The sequence below is a fragment of the Nilaparvata lugens genome, chromosome 6, assembly GCF_014356525.2.
Source record: "Nilaparvata lugens isolate BPH chromosome 6, ASM1435652v1, whole genome shotgun sequence".
Lineage (NCBI taxonomy): Eukaryota > Metazoa > Arthropoda > Insecta > Hemiptera > Delphacidae > Nilaparvata > Nilaparvata lugens.
In genome coordinates this window covers 15,115,156-15,135,491 of record NC_052509.1, presented here as the reverse complement: position 1 = coordinate 15,135,491, position 20,336 = coordinate 15,115,156, and the positions used below count along the sequence as shown (strand labels likewise).

At 35.2% G+C, this 20,336-nt stretch overlaps 3 protein-coding genes and 4 non-coding genes across 8 annotated transcripts in view; 1 reads left to right on the top strand and 6 right to left on the bottom strand.

Moving 5' to 3' along the window:
• Positions 1–4,475: 4,475 nt before the first annotated feature.
• Positions 4,476–13,587, bottom strand: LOC111052592 (60S ribosomal protein L14). Its single transcript, XM_022339329.2, has 4 exons — positions 13,297–13,587; positions 11,628–11,729; positions 7,533–7,727; positions 4,476–4,723 (listed from the first exon to the last, which is right to left on the bottom strand). Exons 1-4 carry the CDS (start codon positions 13,297–13,299, stop codon positions 4,508–4,510), a joined length of 516 nt encoding a protein of 171 aa, XP_022195021.1. The 5' UTR covers positions 13,300–13,587; the 3' UTR covers positions 4,476–4,507.
• Positions 8,632–8,700, bottom strand: LOC120352129. The gene has a single exon (XR_005571727.1). It is a non-coding gene; the product is annotated as a small nucleolar RNA SNORD49 (small nucleolar RNA).
• On the bottom strand, positions 8,968–9,035 carry LOC120352128. Its single transcript, XR_005571726.1, has one exon. It is a non-coding gene; the product is annotated as a small nucleolar RNA SNORD49 (small nucleolar RNA).
• LOC120352127 lies at positions 9,497–9,565 on the bottom strand. The gene has a single exon (XR_005571725.1). It is a non-coding gene; the product is annotated as a small nucleolar RNA SNORD49 (small nucleolar RNA).
• LOC120352126 lies at positions 10,370–10,439 on the bottom strand. Its single transcript, XR_005571724.1, has one exon. It is a non-coding gene; the product is annotated as a small nucleolar RNA SNORD49 (small nucleolar RNA).
• The window catches only part of LOC111052818 (gastrula zinc finger protein XlCGF8.2DB), a 12,624-nt gene continuing 5,858 nt past the window's right edge, over positions 13,571–20,336 (top strand). Inside the window, exons 1-2 of one of the 2 annotated variants that reach the window (XM_039430206.1) lie at positions 13,571–13,693; positions 16,819–17,413. In XM_039430206.1, coding sequence (XP_039286140.1) covers positions 16,873–17,413 — 541 coding nt within the window. In that variant the 5' untranslated portion in view covers positions 13,571–13,693; positions 16,819–16,872. Of the gene's footprint in view, positions 13,694–16,818; positions 17,764–20,336 lie in introns of those variants that run through there. The other variant, XM_022339617.2, reaches the window with a different exon arrangement.
• LOC111052608 overlaps positions 18,465–20,336 on the bottom strand; it is a 24,566-nt gene continuing 22,694 nt past the window's right edge. The window contains exon 9 of the mRNA XM_039430205.1: positions 18,465–19,185. Coding sequence (XP_039286139.1) covers positions 19,070–19,185 — 116 coding nt within the window. The 3' untranslated portion in view covers positions 18,465–19,069. The remainder of the gene's footprint in view (positions 19,186–20,336) is intronic.

Here is a 20,336-nt window from a genome sequence, read left to right as displayed (position 1 = left end):
TGGCAGACAGCACCAAAAGAATTATCATTCAATTACTGTGGATTTACCAGCAATTGAGTAGCACCTCATATTCCATTATTCCTTCTATCTTATGAATAAGTATTGCAACTTTTACAACTGTAAATAAACCTTAGTTGCTTCTTCATAAAAACATTCAAACTCGTAAACACCTTTTTGATATTAAGATGTCAAATTCTCAGTAAATTATACATTACAAATCTATGTTTAAGAAATGGAGGAAATTAACATTTCAGTGCGTTCTATGGAAGACAACATAATAAGATTAGAAAAAACTCTTTTTGTTCTTCAGCTCTACATGTTTCAATGTAGGCTAAACATATTTTTTAAAATTATTATTAGGTAATAGAAATTGAAAAGACGTATCAAAAAGTATTTGAAGATAATCGAACTTTATCAGAACAGAGAATAATGTTAAAGAATAAAAAACTACAGAAGAAAATGACTGAGAATTGCATTTATTCAAATGCTAATGAATTAATAATAATTATTATTATTCGAAAATCCTAATTAAATTATGTAAATCACCCCGAAGACTTCTGCTACTGCGACTATTGACAACAGCACTAGGTACTATTCAAGACTTATTGTCACTCCCGGGCTGACAAATAGTTTTTGAATAGTAGTGCTCATCGAATTTCCATCTATAGTTAGGTCCACGTTATAATGGCAGTGGAGAAAGATTGGAAAACAACGTTGCTGATCCTCTCTGTCTTGTCAATGCCTTCTATAGACGGTGGCTGATACAGGTTTATTGATGTAATAAACACTGTTCATTCTCGTTTAAAATAATCAATTATATTTTATTAAGCAAGAAATTATATTTTCCAAAAATTCATAATGAATTTACATAGTCAAGATGAAATATTTTGTTAATTATTATTAATTCTACATTGTTAAAAGAAGATCAGACAACAGATCAAAGCGAGAAAGAGATAGCGCTATCGGCTTTGTTGAATGATAGACAGGATAGCTATACCATTGAATCAAACACTGCCAATATAACGTGGACTCACTATAGTTGTTTACCCTGTTGTAAATATTTGCATTAGCAGAAGTCTTCGGAGTGATTTACTGCATTTAATTTGGATGTTCTTCTAATATTATTATTAATAAAAAACTCTTGAAACAAGGAGTAGAACTTGGAAAAGTGGAGTTGCAAGAAGACTCACGCACATGATAAAAACTCCATAATACAACTGTTGCTTGAACTACCATTTCAATTTTACATCAGCATCCATCGTGGGTTTTAATTATAATCAATTTTAATTTTCAGGATCCTCAAATGGAGAGCGAGTCACCTGTGTCCATATTGAACAGACTGACCGGTACTCCTGCACCGCAGCGTAAACTCAGAACCAGGAGAAAGAAAGACTAGATTTAAATAGAAATAAAAATAGGTTCTATAGTAATTTGCCTCTGAAAAATGCTCTACAATAATTTATGAAACTTATTTCAATTCAAATAATTCACTGTGCCGTAATATTATATTGAACACTGTGCAGATTGTATTTTTATTGTATATTTGACTGTGATAACTTTATTCAATCAAATGTTTTTATTCTACTGATGCTTTTTTCGTGATGTTTTATCGATATTATTGTATTCATTGTATTATCATTATATTGATATGGCATTGTTTCCGATTTCCATGCTAATTGTGCTTTGAAAGAATTAAAACATTCTTATTAGAATTTTTAAAAATGCACAAGAAAATCAATTTATTCTCATATCAAAACTTTGTTATTTACTCACAGAGAAGAAGAAAGAGTTAATTCCTTCTACTTAGTGATTTACTATAGTGAGGTCCAGAGGTCCACGTTATAATGGCAGTGTTTGATTTGATTGCTATCATCTTAAACGACAATGTCGAGTTAATATTAATTAATAAACCTGTATCCAGCTACCTTCTATAGAAGGCATTGACAGAGGATCGGCAACGTTCTGATCTTTCTCCACTGCCATTATAACGTGAACCTCACCGTACGTAACCAATAACTTTTCATTACTTATGATTGTGATGAGTAGTATGTGTTTCTTGCTTCTTCTCACTTCAGTTTCGGTATTCCTGCATTTGAACATAATTATTTGTCCTGTATATAATAATGAATGTGCTTATAGTTTCGTGTTCTATCCTATTGTAAGAATAGATTACGTAGGTTATAGTTACTAATCGATAGATTATTATTGTAAATTTTCTCTCAAAATCAAACATCTTCCTTGAAATTTTATCATGAAACTATATTTTTGCAGTACTTGCCTAATAAAGTTGTATTTGAGTGAATAAATTGTTGAATAATTGACTTGATGTACCAACCCTACCATTTAGATGAGTACGGTACCTAATAAACTTGAAGACAATTAATACTAGTAGTTCTGTGAACAGTAGACCTCACGCAGTATTCTCATCCACAAGTACCTGATTGAAACTATAGACCTTATGGAAATACAGCAATAGACTGGCTTCTCCACACATCTGTGTCAGCTGATTTATGATGAATAATTCTATAGTCTGATTTTTACGGTAATATTGGCGTATCATGGAGGCTCCTTTTTTCTTTTATATTATCCTTGAAATGAAAAATTTCCAAAAAAACCTTGTATATACGTCATACGTCGACGCGCAATTTAAAAAGAAACATACCTGTCAAATTTCATGAAAATCTATTACCGCGTTTCGCTGTAAATGCGCAACATTTAAACATTAAGAGAAATTCCAAACCGTCGACTTGAATCTTAAGCTGCGTACACATATACGCGCTTCCAACCCGCACCGAGAACGCTCCGCCCACGCACCCATCATGAACGTTACGGGAGATGTTTGATCTTCTCGCGTTCCCCGGTCGATCATCAATCGCTCTGCTGGAGTGACGTTCGGTTGCGGAGCTGAGCGAAAGTCTGTACGCACCTCAAGACCTCACTTCGCTCGGTCAATGATATACGTACTGTAGGTAGTGACGGTATGCGTTTGTTGAAATTAAAAATGTAAGTACATTTTTTCAAAACCTTATTCACAACATGTTTCAACATATCGATGCCATTTTCTTTCAAGTCCACTTTTGAATTAAAAATTTTCAAATTTGTCTTGAAACATGTGAATAAAGGTTTGCCTACTAAGGCCCGGTTGCACAACAGCCGGTTAAATTTTAACCGTGATTAATTTCACGAGAACCAATCAGAGAAAGCGTTTTTGAAAAGACGGCTTCTCTGATAGGTTCTCGTGGAATTAATTAGGCCACCGACAGAAGAGGACTCTTCAATTTTTGCACAGGCTCGACAGTTGAGGACTGCGAACGTAGATGACTCCTGATAAAAAGTTCTCAAATGTCGCTTGCACTAGGCGACAGTTGAGGAGACATTCTACTTTTATACCAGGCTGAACAGTTTATTTGAACTCAGGTTCGTCGATGTCAATAACCGAATTTGCAAAGTCTTCAGAATGGCAGACAGCACCAAAAGAATTATCATTCAATTACTGTGGATTTACCAGCAATTGAGTAGCACCTCATATTCCATTATCCCTTCTATCTTATGAATAAGTATTGCAACTCTTACAACTGTAAATGAACCTTAGTTGCTTCTTCATAAAAACATTCAAACTCGTAAACACCTTTTTGATATTAAGATGTCAAATTCTCAGTAAATTATACATTACAAATCTATGTTTAAGAAATGGAGGAAATTAACATTTCAGTGCGTTCTATGGAAGACAACATAATAAGATTAGAAAAAACTCTTTTTGTTCTTCAGCTCTACATGTTTCAATGTAGGCTAAACATATTTTTTAAAATTATTATTAGGTAATAGAAATTGAAAAGACGTATCAAAAAGTGTTTGCAGCTTATCTTTGGATCTTACTGAATTCTCATGATTGTATTGAAGTGAACTGGATACTTTCCATCACTAACAAGATCTTAGAAAATTGAGGAAAATATTTTTATTGGATAACACTGTCTTATGGCGATGAAGATTTAAAAGATCTTATTGATTATACAATCAATGAGTTCTTACAAATACCGTAGAAGACTCTAAATTTTTGCACAGCCCCGACAGTTGAGGACTGAAAATCAGTCTTATTCTTATATGAAAATCAGTCCTCGAATTTCGCGTCCCCTTTGACAGCAGTTTCTAAGATGAAATTTGGATAATATGAATGTCATATCACCGAAAACAGTGCCTGTCGTGGTCGACGTCGGCTGTTTACGCCCAAACCAACACCCACCTTTAGAGGTAATACAGTACGGAGTAATCAATTTGAAATAAGAATTGTTTGTTAATAACTATTAAAGTTATTTATGATCCCATAATTTAAATGAGAAATATTGCACACCTTACTCTATAGTCAACCGCACAAAAATAATCCGATTGACCAGATGATGTTGGTGTAATTCAGCATAAGCTGACTCAACAAATATATATCTAAGAATAGGACTCAAACTCATAAAAAAACAACAAGATAAAGAAAAACCCTCATTTAATTAATTTACATTCACTTCTTGACTGGTGCGGCAGCCTTTTTCGCCTTGGGCTTCTTTTCGCGTTTTGGTTTTCTTTCCTTCTTGATACCCTTCTTGGCGCTCAGCTTGACTTTCGTCTGTCGCTGCTTCTCCAGCTTAAGACTCAAATAGACCGATTTTCGCATCACATTGCGCACCTTCTTCGCGTGCCTCAGCTTGAACCTGTCAAAGTCGGTCAGCTCTGCCCTCTGTCAACAAACAAATCGTTCAACAAAATGACTCAAACAAGAATCCCAACTATGTACACCAAATAATATTGGAAGTGATAGAAAATTGCATTAATGTAATACGTCAAACAATCTCAACCAGGCAAGTTATTTGAAAGTGATATTCAAGAAATTGTGACATTCATATTCACCAACATAACCTTATGTACATAAGGTCTCGTCACTTAATGCTGAAGTTATCATGTATGGAGTAGTCATGCCCATCATGCAGTCATGTACTATACATAATGTAAATCATGTTGCTATAAATGAATACAATGATAGAAACATCATAATGTATGTCTGTCATGATCATGATATGCAGTATAATGTTCTGCAATAGCATACCAAAGTTACCTTTACATATTCAACTACAAAACAATTTACTTCACGTAGGCGATAGCTTCTAGCATTTGACCATGAATAAAAAAAAGCTCAATGTATAATTTCAAGTGACAACCTTGAAAAAATGGTATATAAGAATGAAATAACAGAATTTCACATTGTATCCATCAGAAATGTTTTTGATCTTCATGTATCGATCAGCCGGCAATTCCTATAATAGAGGATCATCATTTGAACACAATGCTTTTAAAAGGATTGTGGAATCATAACATTTTGTGTAAATCAACATAATAATGAAATAAGAAAGAAAACCTCAAACAATTATGAAAAAGTCTTCAATGACAGATGAATGAGTCCATGTGAATGTTCAGATTACTCTACAACATACAGTACTAGGAAGTTTTTTTTTATTCTGCAAGAACTAATGAACTCATTCGGAATGTAAATAGTGATTCAGTGTGTGAATGAAGTTTTCATTAATGATTATGCTAAGCTACATGATTTTCAATTTATCAAAATGTTCCCACTCAGGATCTCCTACAGAAAAATACACATCTCAATTTTTTTCTAATTTTATAAAGTAATAGAATACATAAATAAATGCCACTATTATTGAAAAATCACTCAGGATCTCCTAAAGAAAAATACACATTTGATTTTTTTTTTAATTTTATCAAATAATAGAATACATAAATTCCACTATTATTGAATAATATTCATTAATACAATTTATAATATTATGAATCTAATTTCTAATCGAGTATTTAAATAAGGCTACTCAAATATTTAATAACAGAAATTTACCAGTAAGCATAGTTTTAGCATACACTTGTAATATATCTTCCATATTATAAGACCCGACTTATGTCGAATCGGAATAAAGCCCCGTTCTCACGACCCGTGACTTGCCAAGTCACAGACGGCCTTGATCTGCCGCTCGTCGAGTAACGCGTCGTGAGAACACTGCATCAGTTGCTTTTCGACCTAGCTCGAGGTGGCTCGACCGAGCCACGCGCCGCCACGAGCCGTTCCCGACTTTTGTCGGTAAACTCATGAAACATCAAAGGCGCGAGCTCGAGCAAACGCGAGCCTCGCATCGGCTTGTGTTCCCGTTCTCACGGCCTGCCATTCGCCGAGCCGAGCGCATGTCGAACGCATGTCCTTTTGTACTGTGTTGTTGTTGAGTTCGGTTGGTGGTTTTTAACTAGTTAAAAATGGAGTGGACTAATGAAATAGTGATAGAGTTTTTTGATTTATACGAGCAGGAACCGATCATATGGAATCCCGTCAATGAAGAACATAAAGATAGGAACTAAGTGTATGATGCTTGGAAACGGATTCAATCAAATTTCTCGATAGAATGCTCATTAAAGGAACTGAGAAAGAAAAAAGAAAACCTAATGGCGACCTATTTCAATTCAATTGAAATAGATTGAACTTTAACAATTCTTTTCTTCAACAGTTCTAAACAACAACTAGACACCGACCCAGAGACCACGGTGCTCGCGTACGTCCGAACGGGCTTGAGGTACGACGTGCCGCCCCGAGTCCCACCGAGCCACCCCGCGCCGTGAGAACTGTTGGCTCGCAATTCCAGAGACTTCTCGTCGATCTGTGGCAGATCCAAGGACGTCTGTGACTTGGCAAGTCACGCGTCGTGAGAACGAGGCTTAAGAATGGTGCTGGTCTTGACTGCCTGCGGTGGATAGCTGGCGGAGAGTTGCCCCTTCCACCAGCTATCATTTTTTCTACTACACGTGCTGGACGTTGCACCTTCACTCCTCCCTTCCAAATATTCGTTCCCTCTCTCTCGCACACACATATGAAGAAGAGAAAGAAAAAGAAGGGGAAGAGGGGAGAAAGAGAAAGAAGATGAAGAAGAGGAGGGAGAAGAAGATGAAGAAGGAGAGGAAGAAGAAGAGGAGAAGAAGAGACAGAATAATAAGAAGAAGAAGGGAAAGAGAAGGAGGGAAAGAAGAAGGAGAGGAAGAATAAGAAAAGGAGAAGAAGAGAAAGAAGAAGAAGAGGAAGAAGAAGGGGAAGAGGAGAAGGAGGGAAAGGAAAAGAAGAAGGAGAGGAAGAAGAAGGGGAAGAGGAGGAAAAGAGAAAGAAGAAGAGGGAGAAAAAGAAGAAGAAGGAGAAGAGTGTTCCGCCCTTCCACTAACCTTTGTACCGCCCATACGCCACATAAGTGGGGGACTGCGCTTCTCCGCTGCAGTCAAGGCGCCAGCACCATTCTTATTCCGATTCGAGATTAGTTTCGGGAATCATCGCATTCTCAAGTGTCAGAAAAGCGTCACGTTTTGAGAATGGAAAAATTCTGTATTATATGAATAATATATTACAAAGGATACTAGTAGTTTCTAGGATTAAATTTATAAATTTGATTGTATCTATTTATCTTCAAAGTCAATTTTCTAGTAAATTTGTATTTGAATTGGCTTACCTTCTTCTTAGCTTCGACCTTCTTGGCCCAGATGCTCTCCTTCCACTTCTCGTCGATTTTGTCCTTCTTCCAGGCGCTGCGCACGACTCGGGTGGAGGCGGTGAAGGGGAACTTCATGCGGAACTTGGTCAGGTGCAGCTGGTTCAGTCTGATCTGGCTGCGGGGCACGCCTGTCTCTGGTCCATCGACAAGCGCCTGCAACCGTTAACATTCAACAATGGATCAAAACTTAACAGAAATTCTTCAAAATCTAGTTGTAATTGAAGTTGGTAATATTTGCGCTGAGCATAGGATAAGATCGAATTCAATTGAATGGGGAACATTCAGCTTTGGTCCATCGACAAGTGCCTTCAACCATTAACATCCAACCATCAAATATAACTTGACAACAAGCATTCACCCATATCTAGTTGTAATGAATTATTGCGAGTTAGGACGAGACCATACTGGGCGTTTACAGAGTCGGTAGAGCAGGAAGCTCTCCGATTGGTTTATTGGTTTGGCGCTGACGACTGAAGAACACCTAATATGGTCTCGTCCTTAGGTGTATTACAAGCTGTGCACTGTTTATTTAATTGAATGGAAACTAATAAACTAAGTAATCAATTCAATGTTTTTATTTTAGTGATGAACATGATTAATTCTATACATTCAAGGGAATAAAAGCACATCAGTAGGAGATTTGGCGTCATATATCGATCAGACGGCAATTCCTATAATAGCTAAATCATCATTTGTGCATTAGAAGAGAAAATGGATTCCTCATCCTCATATTCCAAATAAATTAATATTTTAATCATAAATGCACGTACGTTGTTTAGTAATAGATGGATAATTGAATTCAATATTTTAGATTCCAAAGCGGGTAAGTAATGATAAATCAGATTATAAAAAACTGCTCATTACTTCTTATTACACCAATAAATATTCAAGACACGACTAGTTTCGGCTGACTTAATAATGATTGTAGATGAAAATCAACTTAAATTTTGAAAATATACTGAATTCGAAAAAAATTGAATCATGACTGATTCTTCACTCAAAAAAAAATGGTTATGAATATGACATAGTTTTTCAATCAACTAATGGATAGAAGTCACTTCAGAAAATAAATTAGCGTCATTTGTCGATCAGACGGCAATTCCTATAATAATGTCTCATCATTTGTGACCATCCAAAAAAATTGGCGATTTTAAACGTTTATACAGAATGTCAAGATTGGTAACAATACTTCAGCAGAATACATAGAAAAAAATTATTCTTGTTATAAAAGTAAGCTCTGACAAGTTTATAATTTTACAAGTGATATGAATATCTCACGTGAGTGATATTTTTATCTTGAGAATAAAAATTTATTTATTTACATTACAATATGAGGGCACCAAGAAGAAGTACATCCCATAATAGCCCTCTTGACACAACCAAAAATGAAACACATCAGGAAGAAAAATATCGTCATTCATCGATCAGACGGCAATTCCTATGTTTAAAATCATCACATATGCTTCATTTTCGTCAGTAATTATTTTGCAAACTTGTTGAGCAATACAGAATAAAACACACAGGAAACAGAAAATTTAGATCAATGTTAATAAGATTAATCCTGAACTTAAGTAAGTTCGTATAGTCTAAAAATTGTAATAAGTTACAAACATTAGAAAAATACATATTCAACAATGTGACCAGCATCATTTTTATGGATAGTTTTCCGAACTCTTAGAACGATAAATAACACTAAAGCGCACTGGCAATGGAAGCTAATCTATTCGACAGTCGAATATACAATTAAATTAGTGTTGATAAAGCGTCCTAAACTAAAATCAGTTATATTTATTGGAAAAATACATATATTTTACAACGAGACCAGGAATTTCAAAAAATTGGCTGTTTAGAAATTGGAAACTCTAAGAGTACTAGTAAGTGGTTGTAATACGGTACAAGTTTTGATCGTAAAAAATGAAGCACATCAGGAAGAAAAATTATCGTCATTCATCGTTCAGACGGCAATTCCTATAATTAAAATCATCACATATGCATCATTTTTATAGAACATTATTTTGCAAACACTTTTGGAACGCAGAATAATAATTAATCACAATGCGAAAGATGATAAACTTGACAGTCAAATACATCCTGTCAGTCAATGATTTCAAGTTTCAAACTGTCTCATGTAGCAAAGAGGACATGTACACAGCCACAATAAGGAATGGCATTGATTTGCCTTATGCAAGACTGATTCAATTACATTGTAGCTTCCCTGACCGTGAACTAGAGATTTTCAACAGTATGCCGGTATAGTTCGTGAGCAGGCATAAAATATCTTTGTATATAAAGTTTACATTATTTTGGCGCAATCTACCCAGCAAGCGCTGGTCATGGATGGAGACTTCTAGACACTGTCTTTCATCCTACAAGTAGTTTTATCAGAGTAATCGACTTAGCGCGCTAACTAGGCAGGATTTAGTGGGGAGCATTCAAATCAACGCGGGGCGAGGCCGAGCGGGTTTTTGCAGTCGGCTTGACGGCCGACTCGAGCGTTTTCGGCCAGGCGGCCCGGCCCAGCTTTGGTGTGAAATCCGCCTAATTCAGCTGTTGTCATAACGCTCATACAAAATAAAAATCCAATGAGTCATCGAATCTAATGAATTTATAGGTTATGTGCTCTAGCTGAGCTATAACCACGCGTCTAAGGATTTGCACTTGCACATATCGAGAGCCTCACCAAAGATTGGTAATAAGTAACTTAGTGGGTGTTTTCCAATAAAAGTGATCCAGTAAGAAATTTAGCAAAGTCATCAACTTCAATGTACAACTAATAATTGAGTTCTGTAAAAGCACATCAGATAGTGAAGTTTAGCGTCATTTATCGATCAGACGGCAATTCCTATCAACTGAATCATCACATGTGCCAAATATCAAGAATGTGCGACATCTCTCAAAAATCAAAAAGTTTTACATCAACTAATAAATTGTAATTTATTAAAATAAAAAAATTAATAATTATCAAATTTATAATATTTAATTTTATGGCTTAATTAAATTTATTGATTATTATAATTTATTTTTTAAATTATTAAAATCTATAAAACCATTATCAGTGCAACATTGCTCTACGGTGCTGAGACATTGAAGTTAGATAGAAGGGAGGAAAGGAAATTGATGAACAAGATCCTTAGAAAAATCGATGGACCTATAAATGAAAGAGGACAGTGGAGGAAGAGACACAACAGAGAACTTCGAGACCTTTATGAGAAGTGTAAGAAGGATCAGATGGGCTGGGCATGTTTTGAGAAGAAAAGAAGAAAGCAATCTCAATCAAATGTTGAAAAGAAATGCAGAAGGACGACGACCGAGAGGTAGACAACGACGCAAATGGTGGAGTCAAGTGAAGGCAGATATGGAGAGAATTGGAGCAACCGAGGAGGACGCGGAGAATCGAGAGAGGTGGAGGGGCTTTATTGGTGTGGCTAAATATATACTTGGATATGTGTAGCCATGGCAGTAAGTAATAAATTTTAATAGAGTAAACGATCATGCTTTGGTTTCAACAGCATGAAATACAGCAATCTTGTTGGAACTATAAACATATAAATTTAGACGGTCTGAAGAGTAATTATTGAAGAAAAGACTCTTAAAAGGTCTAAGAATTAAAAGCAAATTTACCAAACATTATAGAAAGGCTACTTCAAGGAAATTTTTTTTTTCCAAATCCAATCTAATTGAATTCATGACTTTTTAGGGCTACGTTTCTCTTACCTTGGATAAGTATGAAAGTGTCTATTAGGTTTACTCATTCAAATAATAATATAACGTACACTACTTATGACTTCTACAGTACTATAGGCTACAACTACACAAATAAATAAATAAATTATGCATAATGCCACATCCACATTTTTGACAAGTGTGTACAAGGAACGACAAGCGCTAAAGTGTGGATGGCTTTGTTGGCTATGTTACCGCTCGCCTTCAATGATGTATACAGCACACTGTATATATTACTGTAAGTATACATTATGTATGTGAGCCGCAAGCAACTTTGCAAGAGTGTAGCACTAGAATTAGAGTTGAATAAATAATTTTTAATCAACATACCTTTGTTTGATTGACAATGTCGACGATTGTGCACAATTTACCCTTGGCTGGGCCATCGGCAATGTAGGCAACCCTGCCGGTCTCCACAAATCTCTTGTACGGCTGAAATTTACACAAAAATAATTATAAAAAATAGTTTCTGCATTAAACACATACATTACACAAATAAATTGACGTAAAAGTATAGTTTTTGTATGTGAATTAACCTTCCGGCAGTCGCGCTGTTGTAAAAAGTACAACAGTCAGTTTATTTGCTGCAAAAAATTATTGAATGGGTGGTGTCAGGGAATGAGTCACCTATGCATTTCAAAACTATCCCCTTATCACACCACTGGGTTGCAATATCAACCAAGCAATGATTCAGTCTTTAGGTGCCATTTAGTCGCGACAGTGCATAATATAGGGAAAGACTGTATACGGGGACTGTAAACGAACCAATAACACAGAATTGATGGCTTTGCTTGAAGTACTTTATTGGGCTATGAAATGGTAATCATCCAAATGTTCATATACGTAAAATAATTCAAGAAGATGGAAAAGTAATTATACAATTGATTAATATGTTTTGACAGTAAACAGAGTACATAACACTTGGAAAATTGGATGTTTTACAAAATACAACACGCTACTGCTCGTGTGATTGAGTAGGGCGCGACTACCGGAAGGTAAGTACTGTGTATACTTCTTATATACAAAATTACTCATTTAGTAGCGCTGAAGAATATAATTCAATTTTAATTTATTCAAAGCCAATAACACAAATTGTAAAACAAGGCAGTGTCAGAATATTATGTGTAAGTGCACGTCCAGTGCCAACATACCTGTCATCAAATTTTTGGTTGGGATCGATTTAGTATGTTATTTTGAGCACAAAATCGCAAAAATTAAACGGCGGTCACTATTGTTTTTAAATAAACTAAGTTCAAAGTAGCATAATTTTACATGCATTTAACCTATGAGTAGCAGCCATTTTGATTATTGAAATCAAATTATGATAGCCTATTCCTAATTTGAGTTTTCCTAAACCAAAGCTTTTCCTAACCTTAGCTACTTATGGTTGCTACTTATAGGTTAAATGCATGTAAAGTTGTGCTACTTTGAACTTAGTTTATTTTAAAAACAATAGTGACCGCCGTTTAATTTATGTGATTTTGTGCTCAAAGTGACATACTAAATCGATCCCAACCAAAAATTTGATGACAGTTATGTTGGCACTGGACGTGCACTTTAGCCGAATATTATATAGTCAAACGAATTGTTGTAAGAAAGTTTTCACTTTTCACATAGCGATAGCATGTTGTCAATGCCATGCCATGTACTAACTTATAGGTTAAATACTGCACAACATTAAAAATAATGTTTCAATGTGAATCGAAACCAAAACAAAGGGTTTGATTTACTAAACACTGGCGTTTAATTAAATTTTACAAATATAGAGATGTCTGAAAGCATGTAAATATGATAAACAAAAATTAATTCTATGTAAAATAAGCCAGCCACCGAAGCAGGTTGACAATGCGTTTGAGAAATGAAATTTCAACAGAAAGTATTTGATATGAATAAATTGAAACGACAGGAGCTGGCTAAAAATTAAAAATATTCATGAAAAACACATAAGAAACTGAAATAATTTATTATTGAATTAAAATTTATACGGTAATAGACTCACCATGTTTCACACACACGCGAGTCCCGGATATGAAAGAGAGGAAATACTGCCACTGCCTTCCCAATTCCTCTGTAGACGTAGTCCAATTATTGTTATCTTGATAAATTAAAAAAAGGATGTCTCCTCCTTCATCATGCCCTCATATCGAGTAAAAAATTGAATTTTATTTTAATAATCACTGTAAAATATATTATTTTTAAAAGTAATAATTTGTCAGTTGTAACCCAACACACGAAACAAATCTCAAGATGGCTGTTCTCTTATTTTTATGATCATATGATTATTTGAGGTTATGTACTTATGTTTTCAACCATAAACATTATTTTTTCTTCCAAATAAATAATTTCATAGGTGTTATTTGTAACAGAAAATTGAATACTATCTCCTACTAAATAGTGTAAGTACCTGAATTTAATTTGCAGTAGGAAGCTTGGGCAACTAGTACCAGCACTTAAAATCTAAAATACATAGATTTTTTACATTTTAAACAAAACCCAACTTTACACTGTAATACATTGTTTTTTCGGTTTATGTTTCATTTTTATTTTATAATAAACTAGAATTTAACTTTATAGAAAAGATTTTTCAACTTTAATAAAGAGTTCTTTCTATTACCTTCATCAATTTCAATCAATCATAACCTCGAACCCTTTTCTCCTTTGTCTGAAAACTAAATCTTAAAAAAAACACAAAAAGATGATAGAAAATATACCAAATATAAATGTTTATCTGACACTTGCATTACTGTACCTCACTTCGTAACATTAAGGTTTGTATTACATTCAACCAGTCGGTCGCAAAGTGTTCGAGAGAGTCGAGGGCATTAGTTCTTAATTCTCATTGCTGTCATCACAGTAGCCTCGGTAGATTCCGGTCGCTAGGTAGCGAATAAGGTAATTGTCAAAATACGAGCTTAATACTCGCATAGGCTACAGATTCATCCACCTCATGGGCTTGCCATAAAATAATCAAGTCTAACTATGGCAGTGCCGGGGACGCATGACAATGTCGTATCCTAGTGACTGGGCCCTCAACTCAGGAATCTAGAGAGTCCCACACAAAGTGAGCTTAGCTTACTAGAATATTTTCAATTTCAAAAATGTTTTGGATATTTTTAGGCCTTTTGCCTGATCGATGGAAGCATTAGCAATGTCCAGTAATTGTGTTCATGAAATTCTCGTTTACAGTACTTGAACATTTTGCTGGTGATACCGTCATACCTTGATAAGTTGTTCCTTGAACTCTTCAAGTAGTTTACTCAGTAGTTTTTTTTTTTAATTTATTGAGTGCTGGTGTTATATTCAGCTGATTTGGACAATCCAGTAGTTAGTATTCCAGCCGTAGGACAATGTAGTTCATGCTGATTTCTCAGGTGGCTGGATAAAGGTAGCATTTAGGATATTACTGACATGATAAGGATCCGTTACAATATTATGTTATAGACTAGGGTAAGATTATCATTGTTAATTTCTTACTTTTTCCCTCATTAATAACTCTACACAATTCTTTTGTTCTATTATCAGTCTTGCTATTTATAAAAAACATTTTCTTTTTCCTTACTTCAGCATCTAACAGCTTTTTGAGTGCCACATAGGGACATAGTTGGATCTATTCCTCTTGTGAGCCTGTCAGAACAAGTGTGATATGTGCCTGGTTCAAGCCTTTTTCAAAGCCATATTTTCTATATTAGTCCAGTCAACGAAAGATTATAAGAGAAAAAAGTTTGGAACACAATTCTCAACTCCACAGCTCTTTTAAGGATAGTTAGAGGATTAACATATTAAAAGTCCTCACCCCTACCACCTGTGCTAAAGGGGTGGGGGTGGTTTGAAAGTAACATTTTTTCAAGGCAAAGGCAAGGCGTAGCCAGGCAGTTTCAGGTGAATGGAAGGTTATCTGGGTTGGAAGCGATTCTTCATAGGGTTCCCCAAGGATCCATATTGGGACCCCTACTTTTCATTATCATGATGTTCCATCAGTGTTGGGTAACAGGTTGATTGCATATGCAGATGACACCACATTGTACGATGCCAATAAATCAGTGGAAAATCTGAATGTAGAAATGAGTCAGTCTCTGAGTACCGTCTCAGCTTGGTTTGAGTCCAACTATCTCAAACTAAATGAGGATAAGACTCAAAGGATAATGTTTGGCTTGAGAAATGTCACAGATCAGGCGAGAAGTGTTGGACTTCTGGGTTTCCATCTGGATTCGAAATTGACATGGAACCCACATATCAACTTCATATGTACAAAGCTGTCCAGAGTAATCTACCTACTCAGGCAGCTGATGCTGTGTGTACCTAAAAGCTATGTGAGGACTGCATATATCTCTTTCTTCCAAGGAATAGTGATGCATGGTTTGGAACACTGGGGTGCAGCCAGCGGCATTGATAGAGTTCTCCTACTGCAGAAGAGGGCCGTCAGAATCATCACAAACAAAAGTTTTTTATCTTTTCGGCCTTATAATTTTTGAACAATTGATGAAAAAAATCCGTGCTGATTATGAGCTGATAGAGCATCAAATTATCTTCAACTTGATGTATATTCTCACTATTTTACGCATTTTACTACGACTGTTGCAGCAATTTTAGTGTAGAGAGTGACATTTTCTGTTCAGCAACAATAGATTAGTTGACATAATCAGCACGGATTTTTTTCATCAATTGTTCAAAAATTATAAGACCGAAAAAATGAAAAACTTGAAGGCAGAAGTGTTTTTTCAAAAAATGTCTTACCTTCAAGGGCGGATATCTCAGAAACTATGAGAGAAATGGAAAAACTTTAAAGGACAAAACTTGTTGTTAATTTTGTAAGCTTCAATTTTGCAAGACATATAAATGTTCATAAGATGCATAGTTTCCGAGATATATGCGAAAAATGAAAAAATGGTACTTTCAAACCACTTTTGATATGTTAATCCTCTACCTATCCTTAAAAGAGCTGTGGAGTTGAGTATATTGTGTTCCAAACTTTTCCCTCTATACCTTTATTTGAGCATTCGTTGCCTGGACTATATTCCAAAAATATATATTTTTGTTTTTTTTCTCTCGTTGATTTTATGCGAAGTGCGTCTGCCTGTTTGTCACTCCCTGATGTGGTACGGTGGGCTGTGAGCTGTGATCCACGACTTATATCAGTGTTATACTGTCATCAAGAGCAAATCGAATGCATTCAATTTTTAGTTTCATTTCTAACTTTCCAACTGTACTTTTCTCTATTTAATGTAATGGTTATTGTCAGCTCAAATACAAGAATGTACTATAGGAACACTCTTGATCTACAGATAACTTGCTAATTACTAATATTATAGTATATTAATAATTTAAAATGTGAAAAACCTTCAATCTTACAACTCTTCACATACTCAATAAATAGGTCAACCTTCAAATTAGAAGTTGCTGAAGGATTAGTGATGGCGGGTCTACACATTCATACACATGTACTTAGTGTAATGGTTGAGCTTTGCAATTCAAGCAATGACAACTCTTTCAATTATAACAATTTTATCTCAATCTGTTTCAGGTTCCATACAGGCTGTCTCACAACTGGATGTTACTATCTCAATAACTTCCAATTATGGAACCAGTTGGAGAAAGCAACAGTTCAACGGCAGACAAGGATGGAATAAAATTTGCTGGCCTGCCTGTGGTTTGTGATGTTTGCAAAAAACAATTCGCCTGTAAAAAGTACTTGACGAAACATAGAAAAGTTCATGAGCAGTCTCGAGATTTCATATGTGCCGTTTGTAATAAACAATTCAGTGAAAAGGGTAATTTAGCTGCACATTTACGGGTTCATTCTGGCGATAAGCCTTTCGCGTGCCAGTTGTGTGAAAAACGTTTTTCGCAAGTCAGTCATCTCCAAAGACACGAGAAGCTACACTCCAAAGTGAAAGATTTCATATGTGAGGTTTGTTCGAAAGCATTCGTTCAGGAGGAGAATCTCTTGTCTCACATGTTGGTACATCGAGAGGAAAGGTTCAAGTGTGATCAGTGCGTGAGGACATTTTTGAGCAAGCAACGATTAGATAAACACAAGAAAATGCACGAAATAGGAAAGCAACATGCGTGCGAATCGTGCGACAAATCTTTTTTTACTAAGTATGAACTAAAAGCACATAGGAACGTACATGAAAAAAATTGTGACTTCATTTGCGAACAGTGTGGCCAATCTTTTGCCAAACTCGCCAACCTCAATAGGCACAAACTACGTATACATAACCCGGACTACAAGCCGTTTGTTTGTTGTGTTTGCGAGGTAGCTTTCAATGAGAGACGTAATTTGAATGCTCATTTGAAAGTGCATACCGGCTATAAGCCATATAAATGTAAAATATGTTGCAAGGCATTCACAAGGAAGAATTATCTGAAAAAACATGTATTTATTTTTCATGATAAAAAAGAATAAAATGACGGTTTATTACAAAAATTATTTAATAAACTCTATAATACAGTATTTTTACGATAATTCGTTATTAATTCACACTTCCCAACAAAGTAGTTATACTTTTTATTAAATTAAAAAATTAATGCAGAAATACTCAGTCCACTGAAATCAACTGTGATGAATCTTTTATTATTTTTTTCTACAACTGCGCGTAAAGAAAGAATTTACACACTCCTCGTAAAACAGCTTATTTCTGAGGAGAATACTTTTTCGCTCGCTAACCATCCGCGCATGCGCAGTAGATTTACTTTACGCTCCCAAATCATTCGCGCATGCGCAGAAGAGTTTCTTTACGCTCCCTAATCAGCTGATTGTAAGCAGCTCGCCAAAAAGTCAGATCTTAACCTAAAAAGTCGGCAATTGTAACTCCGCCGATATAAGTAATTTAACAGGTTTGGGCAGTTGTAGAGAAAATTTTGTATGTAATTCGCTCATAATGCTTCTTTATCTCTCTTGCAAAATTATCACGCTCCGCTTCGCGTCGCGTGATAACTGTTTTGAGCGAGCGATAAAGTCGCGCATTACGCTCTTAATACATAAATAGCTATTTCCTACAGTTACCTTGAAAAGTGACCATTCCTGCACTGGTTACAGAACGCAAAGAATCACTTTTCCGCTTTAGTGCGCAAAGTATTACTTTGCGTACTCTTAATACTTTGCCTATTATCTTGCAGCCGTCTCAATCAGCTTTTGACATTGTTGGCGTGTATTTTGAATATGGATTATTAATTTTCAATTGGATTATCAAGTTTAAAATAAATTAAAGTTGTTATTAATAACAAAATTATACAAACATTTGATGGATTTCAGCCATCATTTTACCCATAATCAACCACTTTTCATATTCAATGGTAACTGTAGGAAAAATTTAATGTGAAATACGTGCGCAAAGTTCCTCTGCTGCACTCAAGAAACGATTCCGCCCGAGCCGTTTCCACCCTTGCCTACGGCTCGGGCGTAAACGTTTCTTTCGGTGCAGCAAACTGTCACTTTGCGTACTAGTTGCACAAATAACTATTCCATACATTTGTATTAAAACGGCAGAATGCATTTACGCACAGATGTGTGCTTAGCCAGCTAAGCCCACCTTGTCTGAGACTCAATTCCGAAGCTGAATTGCGAGTCCCTTAAAATCTTGCTAATTTGTACCTAAAATTTGCTAATAAAGTACCTGCATACCCACAAATACCAGCCGTCTTTAAAAAACGCCTTCTCTGATTGGTTCTCGTGTAATTAATCATGATTAAAATTTAACCGGCTGTTGTGCGACCGGGCCTATCTATCCTCAATAGGTGTATAGGGGGCCTATATACCCGGGTATTTCACGTCAATGTTGGGTATTAAAAGTCAATACAATCAAACTTGTTGATTGGTAGTTGATGAATAGACTTGGCTTCATCTTTATTCGTTTTGCTGGCGGATTATCGGTATCAATATCTGGATCTGGAAAGCAGAAAATTTGCAATAAAAATATATTTACAATATCGAGAAAATAATAAATTTTCATGAAGTTTAACACTGAAATGATGACTTGAAGAGTATTGTAATTGTGAAAAAGAAAAAAATATATAATCACTAAGGCTATTCTATTAGGGCCAGTCCATAAGAGAGGATATGCTGTCTTATTAATGATTAAGAGGCAAGTAGTCAGACAGTACCTTTCTGTCTTAACATTCTCTGTGAATAACGATTAACATAAAATACTAGCTGGCCCAGCGAACTTTGTACCGCCAAAATATCAATGTATCTCATGTCACACTTGACTTTACTTGGTGTAACATGAAATTTTTCTGACAATCAATATTTTCATTTACATCTCAATGCGGACTTCCTATGTGCTAAGATGCAGCATTTATTATTCCGAAGACATAGTCTTCTCAATCAATTGGTAGTAACATATTTATATCAGTAAAGTGTTGAATTAAAAAAATAGATTAGGTTAAATCAGTGTTTCAGAGATGAATTTAATGCGTTCATAGTTGTTGATTGTCAATAGATGGTCCAGGAAATATGCCATATACGATGAATCACACATAATTCCATATTCTTTCCATCTTCTATTTTAGGATGAATATCAGCTAAACTAAATTTCAAAAAATGTAAATTATTCTGTCATTCTTCAGTAATTAATGATGCAATATGAACAACTGTCTTTCATGGGTGAATTATTTTTTCCAACATTTTCCAGTTTCTCAATGATAGGGGTGTGATAATTATTGGTATAGGTCTTCTAAGCAACCACTGATACCAATTACAGTAACTGTATTACTCTTTACTATTATAGTAATATAGTTACTGAGTACCAATCAACTAAATTTCAACTCCAAACTACTATATTAATACCAATACACAATTATCTGTTTATTACAGCTGGTAACTTTAGATGCTAAATCATATTATCACAACATGATATTGAATCATGATCATCTTTCCGTTCTTCTGTAGCCGCTCGGCCAACAAATTCGGAAACATAGGTCTGTAAAATAGATAAATAAATAATTATCATTAGCCCCCCTATTAAAATTTTTGGTCAGAAACCATTCCCAATATTCAACAACATTATTCCTAAAGTTTCATGCCGTTCTGTCAAGTAA